The 12,236-nt window shown below is 34.7% G+C and overlaps 1 protein-coding gene across 2 annotated transcripts in view; it reads right to left on the bottom strand.

Annotated features, from left to right (window-relative positions):
* Positions 1–12,236, bottom strand: part of TRIM33 (tripartite motif containing 33) — a 154,634-nt gene that overhangs the window by 28,339 nt on the left and 114,059 nt on the right. For both annotated transcript variants that reach the window (XM_081225550.1, XM_081225551.1), the window contains exons 5-9: positions 7,461–7,577; positions 4,863–4,977; positions 2,639–2,785; positions 2,041–2,158; positions 331–605 (exon numbers count right to left, since the gene is read on the bottom strand). In XM_081225550.1, coding sequence (XP_081081676.1) covers positions 331–605; positions 2,041–2,158; positions 2,639–2,785; positions 4,863–4,977; positions 7,461–7,577 — 772 coding nt within the window. The remainder of the gene's footprint in view (positions 1–330; positions 606–2,040; positions 2,159–2,638; positions 2,786–4,862; positions 4,978–7,460; positions 7,578–12,236) is intronic.

The raw sequence follows: 12,236 nt of genomic DNA, 5'->3' as shown, positions 1-12,236 counted from the left end.
GAACATGTCAGATCTTAGGAGGGAACAACATGGCTCCTTGGCCCAAAACCACATGTTTAAACAAAAAAGATCTGGTATAGAGGCATAAAAATGTGTATACCTCCACAGTACTAGTGAGTTAATTTTGTTTCCCATCGTAAGTATTTACTTCTTGTCCTTCCTCACACCTCCCCCACATCCCTGCCATACCCAAGGCAAATGTTTAAACTGACCTTTGACCTCCGTCCCCATCAGTAACTTTGAAATGTGTAACTCATCTATATAGGACAGAGTGTAGTCTCAAGGTCTTCATAATTTATACCAATAGTGCAGTGATATAATAATACTCGCCTGTTGTTGTAACATCTGAGGGGCTGCTTGTCTAGGGTGCTGCTGTGTTGTTGCTGTTGTTGTTGGTACAGGTGCAGGTGGCTGCTGCATCCTCATCTGTTGCAACTGCTGATGTTTCTGTGCATACACTTGTTGTTGCATGTGCTGGAGTCGAAGCTGTGCTAAGTTAATCTGTCCAGGGGTTTTACTAATGTGGTTTGTCCCTGGTGGAACTTGCCCAACTACAACATTAGGAGTATAACCAGGAGCTGGTTTACTCTCTATTACTAGATTACCTGAAGGATTTAAAAAATGAGAATAATTTGCATGTAATCAACTAACATCTACTTTGTGGGTTAATCATTATATTTTCCCCTTTCCTCTGACAACTATCACCACTCAAAGTTTCCAACAGCACAGCAGGGATGGGAGCTAGGTTTAAAGATGATGAAGATCAGAAACCTAATATAGTCCAAAGCCAATTAATTGACTTTTGATTACTCAGAATAATATATTATCTGCCCTTATTTTTGACACAGATGTTCAGAAAATTAAAGAGCTGAAAGAGACAGTATTAGAGGAGGCCCATCTAGGCAGTCTAAATCATCTCTAGCCTGAGAAGATTCAAGGATACTCAAGATTGCTAATACTGATTCCACCTGTCTTTGGATTGTCAAAATGTGCAGGGCAGAGTACTATATTGCTACAAAACTGTCTTCTGTGGAAATGCTGAATGTTTTAAACTACTTATACCCTTGGAGATGACAAATTCTCCTTCCTTTTTATAGAGCCAGGTACTTTCTAGGTATAGAAGGCAAATTTTAGTAAGGTTTGATCTAAGGTAGAGTTGGCAAACCTTTTTCCTGTAATGAGCCAGATACTTTAGGCTTTGCAGGCCACATAAAATCTGTCGTATACCCTGTTTTTTACTTGTTTGCTTTTACAACCCTTTAAAATGTAAAAACCAAACTTAGGTACCACGTCACACAAAAATAGTTTGCTGATGCCTGATCTAAAGGTATAGCAAATGAATATACACAAAGATTACATTTTTTTACAAAAGGCCAGCCACTTCTGCTTTTACAGCTTCCAATGGTGAGGACTTGACTATTCTGAAAATGAGTTTAATCCATCTGTAGACAGCTCTAATTGTTGGTTAGTTTTGGGGGGGTTTTCTTTTACTTTAAATTGAGCTGGTTTTGTATGTCTATCTGTAACTTAAGGCCCTTCGGTCCACACTGTGGAGTAACAAAAGCAAAGTCCATTTGTCTTCCATGTGAAAAGAGCTACTCTTATCTTTCAAACATTCCTCAGAACATGGCATTCGGACACATCAGCATACTGGATGGAGGTCCTCCTCAAGTGGGCAATTTTGTACAATTAATACATAAGCTATTAAGCATGTAAGAAATTCTTCCAAAGACTAAAGACCCATTTGGTAAGTTTCTGATATGTAACACTCAATATCAACTTTAAAAGATGTGGGGAAAAAGTTAGAAATGATATGTAATTTAAAAAACTATACAACATTCTTAAAGTATATATATAATTATATATACTTAAAGATGTAATGAACATAGCTGAAGTAAGTTTCCAATGAAGAACAAATTTTCCAAAAAGTTTACATGTTAGAATGAAGTTTAAAAACTTTAAGTATCTAATTTGTTGTAGATGCTTTCTCCTCCTAATTCAGTGTTCCAAGTTATAGCCATAAAACGAATTATTTCTCACCTAAATTGACTACGTTCTTTGCCCAGAAGGTGGGATCACAATGGAAACGTATTGCTCCATTAGCAGCAGGGACAGGATCACACCGTGCTTTCAAAATATGGCGCAATTGAAAAGTAATCTAAAAGGGAAAAAATTCATATTAGTCTTAAAATTAAATATCACTTGAGAAAACATACAAGATAAAGACATGAAAGCTCATGCAGCCCCACAGTGTCCATCTCAGATGAGACAGTATCAGTGTTTAAAAACCGATATTAGCAATCGAAGGCACATGCTTGAATTTCTGCCATTTCTGGTGATAAACTACATTATACTACTAGGTATCTCCAAAACCTATGATTGACTCAAGACTTACTGTATGATTCCATTTATATGAAATTCTAGAAAATGAGAGAAATCAGACTAATGGTTGCCTAAGGCCAGGGACAGAGAAAAATAAGAAAACTTTTGTGGGTGACGGAAATTTTCTGTATTTTGAGGTGATGGTGATAACTTACTAAAATTCAAAATCTATACTTTAAACAGGTGCAGTTCACTGAATGTAAATGATATCTTAATAAAGTCAATTTAAAGAAAAATAAGATACTATGTGTCTCACCAGTCGCTTGCTGTACAGTAGTGCCGTGCTGCTACCACTAGCAATTGCCCAGTTTGTAAAGTTCATAACATGCTTCACCTGCCGGGAAAGGCCTGTGATGTCATTCTGTTGCTGTAGTAACTTCATCTGTCTTTCTTTTGTAACATTCTGAAACAGAACAAGAGGTTCACTGAAGAATTCTGTATAAAAAAATCAACTCATAATTTCTATTGCAAGTGAACACAATACCTGTATTTCTTTTTAAAAATGGGATAACTTAATAAGCTCCTCATTATTTAATGAGTCTATGATCAAGGAAAAAGTCACTAACAAAAGTGGGACCAAAACTTAGTTCTATAGTCGTCCAAAATAGACATTCCACATACAGAAATTAATGTTAGTGATATCTCCCCTTTCCTTCAGAAGATGAAGAGCCTTTGTTAAAAATAGTATTAGGCTAATCTAATATATAGAGCCTATGACATATGAGCTGACCTTTAGAAATAATTTTATATAAGCCTAACACACTTCTCAGGCCAAAGAAAATTTTGTGGTGCATGGCATGAGGCTGAAGTTAAAATCTCTTATTTTCAACATTTAAGACCAAAGGAGAAAGATGAATTCCAGAGCTCTAAGAGTAGAGCTAGGGAAGCTTCTTATATGACAAAAGTTCATAAAGAACAAGGGAGTAAGTGAGGGTGGAAGGAAAGACCAATTTGAGGAAAGTGCTGCAAAGGAAAAATAAACTGCTTTCTGGGAACAAAAATTCCCAGAAGGGACAGGTGATGTCCTATGTCCTTTGACATTCAGCATACTGAACAACTTGCCTCTTCGTTCTTAACCACTTTCTTACAAAAATGACTCAACTGGGTTTACTGAACAATTTTTTCCCTAAGGAAATAAGTTACTCATTTTATAATGTAAATCAATGGATAAAAATATTCAAATGACGGAAGTTTCATTTACAACTTCCCTGGAAATCATCCCTTTTATAAAGCTTATAGGAAAACCTCTATCTTACAAAGTTTAGAAACACAGTGCACTAGAAGACATCTACTGCTTAAATCATTAGCATGTTAGAAATATGTGGCAGATTTATCAGTAGGTATTTGTGTATATTTTAGCATTAAGAGGCATCTTTTTAATTCAAAAGTTCTTGAAATGGTTTCAGAACATTACTTTAGACCTATAATTAAAATGTATTTACTGTAAGTTAAAAGGTATCAAAAATAATTGCTTGCTCATGCTCTCCATTTACAAGGTCCTTCTGAAAACAAAAATCTATTAGGATTAACTGCAACTCAGCTGGATATACAACAGTCACAAGAGACCTCAAAATTTAACAATATGTGTGAGAGTACTTTTAATTTCACAATTGTGTCTCAATGGCAAGATGTATTTCAAAAGACAGAAATTCAGAAATAATTCTCTGTTGACATTTATTTTATTTATATGTAACTGTGTCTAGTATTTCAACAATTTTCTATGAAGGAATGGAACAGAAAAAAAATCTATGAAAAATTTGAGGTTAATAGTAATTAAAAGTTAAATAATCAAATATTCATGTAATTTAAATTGTGACTATTCAATGGTGCTTTAAACATAACCCCGTATCATCTAAGCCAACTTAAAAGCACAAAATTTTGAGAACCAGCCAACTATGGTCAGTAGAGTCTTTGATTAAAACTTAATTTAGATTTCACAAATTGACTGGATTCTCATCTAGAAATTTACATTCAAATATTACTCTCAATATACAACACAAAGACCTAGTATAACAAAATTATGAGTAAATTTAAAGTTTAAGTTTCAAAATGAGCAGCATTTTAAGCAAAACTATGGAACATTTAAAAAATAAAGTGAAAAACACACATGAGTCAGTAAGACTCCCAATACACATTCATATGTAAAAGTTAAATTGAGAACCTATCTTGTAGGGAGGAGAAGAGAGAATGTGGCAGGTCAGCTTTGTCTTTATTTATATCACATTTGAGTAATAATTCTTTCATTCCTAAGAGAACAACACTATCTCCTAATTGATACATCTCAAGTGTTAAATTGGGCTGCAAAGTAACTAACTTGAAAAAGGCCTATTTTCCAACAAAAAACACACAAAAAATTTTTTTTAATTGACTTTACTTTCATACCCACACCCAACCAACCTAAAAGAGCTTTCAATAAACATTAAAAAACAGCTAAAGAGCAAGAGAAGCAGTTTTTGTTTTATTTTGGCTTTGAATCATACCTCTAGCTGCTGTAACAGAGATTTTCCTTTCTTATTAATTTCATTGATAAGGGTGAAAATGGCCACTTTAATTTCCTGTTCTACTCGTTTGTTAGTCTCATTTACTTCTTTTATCCTGAATAAGAGAAATGCATCATTAGGTTATAGACTTATCCTATGTCTCTGAATTACCAACTGTTACAGAAATTCATCCAACTGGGCACTTAACCGAGTAACTAAAATTAAACCTTTGTCAAATGTACAACTTATGTTTTGGCAGACCTGACCACTCAATTTGGTCCAAACAAGTTATGTATGTAGACAAAGAATGGATTAAATATTTATTAATTTTAAATTAAGTTCATAAAGGACAGTTTATTAATCTAGATGGCAATCTCCTTTAGTTTCTATGACGTGAATGTGATACACAAACAACCGACATCAGTGATTGCTGGTTAGTTTCAAATATGGCACATTGTTCTTGAGAAGCATTAAGATTAAACAGAACCAATGTGCAAAAAAAAATGTTGCAACCAACACTACTATTATCTTTTGAAACAAGAGGAAGCTTAGACGCATTTAGTTTCACTAAAACTACTTCAAATGTGAATTCAGATACACCCCTCTTCCATAGGTTTTTCTCAAAATGATTTCCTACTGTATACGGTTAAGGGAATAAAACATTTTCATTCCTTTTTTAAAAAACAGCTGTTAGATGTTTTAGAAACAGGTATAAGCTCCCATGTAGTTATGAAAGTTTTGGTTGTAAATATGAAATAGCCAATACCTTGCTATTTATAAAATAGGAAGAGAAGAATTCTACTAATATAACTACATAAAATGTTAAACAATCATAAGATGGTAACTTTAAACTTTTATACATTCTACTTCTGTACAAACTATAACTGACACTTTCAACTGCTAAAACTGCCTTTCATTTACCAAATTCAAATTTGAATAACTTGAATACACTGGGTCAAAAATGTAGTTTTCCCTCCTTTGCACGTCAGGCACTGATTTAAAAATTTTATTCAATTTTGTCCTTATCTTATTAAAATGAGTGGAAGACATTTTTAAAAATTAGAATGCTGATCACTAGTGGTAAGAACACATGACCTTAAAACGATTTAGCCAAAGGTTGAAACCATTAAGCATGCTGAAAACAAACTCCCCTGGATTTAAGCATGTATATGTTCAATTGTGAAGGCAGCAAAAAAAATGAATGTACATTAAAAAATGGAGAAAGGTCATTGAAGAATCTAACAGGAGAACTATAGACATTTTATTACTTTAATACTTTTTTTTTAAAGCTTTCTGGAGATGAAATAATCTCCCCAACCCTTGGCAATCTTGTAAACTTCACTTCTCTACACAGATTCAGGAACATATATACAAAATATACGTATAAAAATATTGGATTGCCATATGAATTATCTCACTATCCTTTCTCTGGAAAGGACATCCATCTGTAATTTATAAGAAGACAGTTATCCTCTCCAATATCATCTACAATATATCAGCAATATAAAAAACATCCTGACGTATCCACAAGAACTAACCATGACTAGTGTATATCTATATATTTACATATTAACTACAACCTCTGAGGAGCCTTTATTTTCCTTTGGTATCACTTTTTAAGATGAAAGTTATAAATTCTTACTAATATCTAATGTACTATTTTATAATGTATCAATAATATACAATGTACTATTCATTCATTCATCTTCAATACTTTTTGAGTATTTACTATGTGTCATTTTAAATCATCATAAATTAATTTTAATACTCTACAAGTCTCAATATTTGTGAATCTGAAGAATAAACACATATCAACCCTATTCATACCTCTAGGAACATATGGGTTTTAATTATGCCAGCTCCAAGTGTTTGTCTTTAAGGACTCCTTTAAGAGTCCTAATCTTCTTAACTTACTCACTATGGAACTTAGTCCCACTTTGCGGCATACAGGATCTTAGTTCCCTGACCAGAGATTGAACCCGTGCCCCCTGCAGTGGAAGCATGGAGTCTTAACCACTGGATGGCCAGAGAAGTCCCAGTCCTCCTTGCTTTATCAATAAATTTAGTTTATTCAGAAACGAACGAAAACAGGATTTTTAAAAACTGATAGTGTTATTGATAAAAATAACAAAAGCTACAATTTGAGGGTTTACTATATGCCAGAAACTGTGTTCTCATAATAATACCACTAAGATAAGTACTGTTTTTAATGCTTGTTTTACAGATGGAAAATTAATTTGTCCACCACTGTTCATACTCTCTCCTGTCTTCCACACAGTCTCTAGTTAAAATTTTATAATTCAACTCTCTACATATTAATTGGTTTTTCTACATTTAACTAAAGCTGACAAAGACTAGAGTAGAGTCATATTAATTATAAAATAGTCAAAGATGTATCCTAAAAGAGTATTCAAAATTTGAAGCAATTAAATTCTCTTTAATTAACAATGATCATAATCCAAACTCAAACATATCATTTACTCCTCCAAAACAATGTTTATTATATATGCTTAATACAGAAGAAAAACAATTTAAACTGGACCCATCGTGTTTACTAATCCTTAAACTGAAATTATAGTTTTAAGGAAACACACTTACCTATTCTGCACCTGAGTAGCTGCAAAATGAACATAATTCTTCTTCTCAAGAAGCTTAGCCAGTAGATTCTCAATTGCACCTTTCTGGTTTTGAAAAGCTTCTTCTAAAAATTGATATCTTTAAAACAAAAACAAAAATTACATTTAAAATGGAAAATTTACGATTACGATTTGGAAATGAAAAACTGCTGCATGAGTCAATCTTGAATCTTTACTTAAATGATCAACATTCTATGCTGGCCACACATGCCCTATGTTACCAGCAACTTTTAACTACCAATCCCCTTTCCCTCTTAACCTGACACTGTGAAGCCACTATTAAGACCAAAAAAATTACTCAAAACTGTTCAAGTGCTCTTAAATTAGAGTTTTGATTCAGGATTGCATTTTTATAAAAATCTAAATACTGGTGTAAGCTGTATACATTTTAAATCATAAAATACAACCACATTGTACAAAATACTTGCAAAGGTGGGAAAACCACCCACAGTTCCAACAACATAAAATCGCTACTATTGTAATATCTAGTTCCTTAGTCTTTTCAGTCACAATGTATGTGCAACTCTGCATCTGACTTTATTCTTTATCTTGTCTTCGCAATTACCACTTGAAATAATTTTTCAGTTCTAGACTGTAAATATTGTCAAACTTTTCCAAAAGGGTTATATCAATTAAAAATATGACCAACACCAGAGTTTTATTTTAATTTTGTCAACAAAGTGGTATATGTTAAGATTTGCTAAAATTATAATAGTGAAAATTAGACAGTACAAGACTACAGTTCTTTGTTTGCTAGGAAGGCAGAAAGGTTTTCTTTGCTAGTTTTATTACCTCTGTGTAAATTGCTCATTAAGTCAACAAGTATTTTAGGGCTTCTTCTATATGCCAGGGATACATGGGTAAAAAAAAATCCATTATTGTTCATATTTTCATAATAAATAGGCACAAATATGAAATGATACTACACTGTGAAATGAGCTATACTGGAGGCGTACATAGTCTGCAATAAGAACACAGTGTCTATGATGAAATAAATCAAAGACAATACAAATAGATGGAGAGATATACCATGACTATACACCCAAAACAACCTACAGATTCAATGTGATCCCTATCAAATTAGCAATGGCATTTTTCACAGAACTAGAACAAAAATTTTTTACAATTTGTATGAAAACACAAAAGACCCCGAAGAGCCAAAGCAATCTTGAGAAAGAAAAACAGAGCTGGAGGAATCAGGCTCCCTGACTTCAGACTATACTACAAAGCTACAGTAATCAAGACAGTAGGGTACTGGCACAAAAACAGAAAGATAGATCAATGGAACAGTATAGAAAGCCCAGAGATAAACCCACACACATATGGTCACCTTATCTTTGATAAAGGAGGCAGGAATGTACAGTGGAGAAAGGACAGCCTCTTCATTAAGTGGTGCTGGGAAAACTGGACAGGGCCATGTAAAAGTATGAGATTAGATCACTCCCTAACACCATACACAAAAATAAGCTCAAAATGGATTAAAGACCTAAATGTAAGGCCAGAAACTATCAAACTCTTAGAGGAAAACATAGGCAGAACACTCTATGACATAAATCACAGCAAGATCCTTTTTGACCCACCTCCTAGAGAAATGGAAATAAAAACAAAAATAAACAAATGGGACCTAATGAAACTTCAATGCTTTTACACAGCAAAGGAAACCATAAACAAGATGAAAAAACAACCCTCAGAATAGAAGAAAATATTTTCAAATGAAGCAACTGACAAAGGATTAATCTCCAGAATATACAAGCAGCTCATGCACCTCAGTATCAAAAAAACAAACAAACCAATACAAAAATGGGCAGAAGACCTAAATAGACATTTCTCCAAGGAAGACATACAGATTGCCAACAAACACATGAAAAGGTGCTTAACATCACTAATCATTAGAGAAATGCAAATTAACACCACAATGAGGTATCACCTCACACCGGTCAGAATGGCCATCACCAAAAAATCTACAAATGATAAATGCTGGAGAGGGTGTGGAGGAAAGGGAACCCTCCTGCACCATTAGTGGGAATGTAAATGGATACAGCCACTATGGAGAACAGTATGGAGATTCCTTAAAAAACTAAAAACAGAACTACCATACGACCCAGCAATCCCACTACTGGGCATATACCCTGAGAAAACCATAATTCAAAAAGAGTCATGTACCACAATGTTCATTACAGCAATATTTACAATAGCCAGGACATGGAAGCAACCTAAGTGTCCATCGACAGATGAATGGATAAAGAAGATGTGGCACATATATACAATGAAATAGTACTCAGCCATAAAAAGGAACGAAATTAAGTTATTTGTAGTGAGGTGGATGGACCTAGAGTCTGTCATACAGAGTGAAGTAAGTCAGAAAGAGAAAAACAAATACCGTATGCTAACGCATATATATGGAATCTAGAAAAACGATACTGATGATCCTAGGGGCAGGACAGGAATAAAGATGCAGACGTAGAGAATGGACTTGAGGACACAGGGACAGTGAAGGGTAAGCTGGAATGAAGTGAGAGAGTGGCATGGACATATATACACTACCAAATGTAAAACAGATAGCTAGTGGGAAGCAGCCACATAGCACAGGGAGATCAGCTTGGCACTTTGTGACAACCTAGAGGGGTGGGATAGGGAGGTTGGGCGGGAGGCTCAAGAGGGAGGGGATATGGGGATATATGTATACATATAGCTGATTCACTTTGTTGTACAGCAGAAACTAACACAACACTGTAAAGCAATTATACATCAATAAAGATGTATTAAAAAAAAAAGGAACACAGTGTCTAAATCTGCCTCAACACCAAGGAATGCTTCACAGAGAAGTCAGAACAGAATTATCCTATGCTAACTGAAGAGGCATATTTGGAGAACAACAAATACTTCAACATACCTAGAGAAAGCCGTGAAAAGATCAGAATGTGAGACAATAATAAAATCCAGAACCAGACTGTGAAGAGCTGGGTATACCATGCTAATTTTTGGATTTTCGTTTTTCAGTAATAGGAAACCCTTGAAGAATTCCAACCAAGATGTAATAATCAGACTTACATTCCAGGAAAATCATCAGACAGAAATATAAAAGATCTGAAGAAGAGAGATGGGGAAGACTAGCTAGAACTCTAAGACAGTAGCTCAGATGAGTTATCAGGGTATGGTACTAATTGGTATAGCTGAATAAACAAACTTGAACAATGGACTCTGTCACAGAGATCAGCATCTTTGGTGATTTGAAAGTTTAACTGGAGCCATATAAAGTAACATCCATGGTTTAACCTAAAAACTGAATGCCTAGCTAAGGCAAAGTCAAGAAAAGATCACCGGGGCTTCCCTGGTGGTGCAGTGGTTGAGAGTCTGCCTGCCGATGCAGGGGACACGGGTTCGGGCCCTGGTCTGGGAGGATCCCACATGCCGCGGAGCGGCTGGGCCCGTGAGCCACAACTACTGAGCCTGCGCGTCTGGAGCCTATGCTCCACAACAAGAGAGGCCGCGATAGTGAGAGGCCCGCGCACCGCGATGAAGAGTGGCCCCCACTTGCCACAACTAGAGAAAGCCCTCGCACAGAAACGAAGACCCAACACAGCAAAAATACATTAATTAATTAATAAACTCCTACCCCCAACATCTTCTAAAAAAAAAAAAAAAAAGAAAGAAAAGATCACCGGAAATGAGAAGTTCAAGGTACAGACAAAGTTATAATTGTCTATGTGGACACAAATCATTAAAGTAAAAGCAGAAATTGAGATGAAGAGGAAGCCTATGAGCATCTAGATGTTTGGGCCTTCAGTGAAGGTCTCGGTTAAGGTAAATATAGGAGGAAAGGCTATGAAGTTGTTAACAAAAGGAAAGTTTGCTAAATGGAGGGGATCAAGAAGTAAAGGAAAAATTGAGAGAATTAGAAGGCAAAATTTAGAGCAACAGGGGGATTGTTGTTATACAGAACAGCTGGCTAATGGGGATTTTATTTTGTGTACTAAGAATTTTTTATTGTAGTAAAATACACATAACAAAACAAATCATTTTACGTTTTAAGAATATTTTTAAAGCAAAAAAAACTGCCTACAATGTAAAGTCTAGCACATTATAACTTGTGTGATATATTAATTAAACAGCACAAAAGCATGTGAGTATTTTAATTTAAAAGGCTTTTAAAAGAGGTTCTACTGTTACATAGGTGAGCAAAGACTATTCCTTCATTGAAGAAACACTGAAGGAACAACATTTGATTTATTTCCTATACCATAATTTCTCTGTGTCCAAAATGAAATACTTTGTTTAATCTGTACAGATGAAGCAGGAATATGAGATTTCCATGCTAACCCTTTTGACATAAGCTTACATTGTGAGGAAGAAAAGATCTTCTGACCCAGAGTTTAATTATGTCAGCAAATAAGAAGGCATTTGGCAGAAAGGTCAACAAGTATCATAACTCACAAAATTTTAATTCATAAAATTTAACCCTGCACACTTTTATTTCTTTTATCAACTCAAAATAAATATTTCAGAATCCTGCTTCTAGAAATGTCTTGCTGTATTCATATGAACAAGTAGCAAGCAAACACACCATGATACACCTAGGTGAAAGCATGTGTCTGTCCTTTCCTCCCCTCATACAGGAGTTGACATCTGCACTGGATGTTAAAGGATGAGTAAGAGCTTTCTAGGTAAACAAACTTGGGAGGAAGGTAAGAGCTTTCACTGGGGGGAAAAATCTGAATGTACAAAAGTACACAGTTCT

Source organism: Mesoplodon bidens (assembly GCF_964165515.1).
Source record: "Mesoplodon bidens genome assembly, chromosome: 2".
In the NCBI taxonomy this organism is placed as follows: Eukaryota; Metazoa; Chordata; class Mammalia; order Artiodactyla; family Ziphiidae; genus Mesoplodon; species Mesoplodon bidens.
Note: the sequence above shows the minus strand (reverse complement) of the source record. Positions and strands in the feature narration are given on the sequence as shown.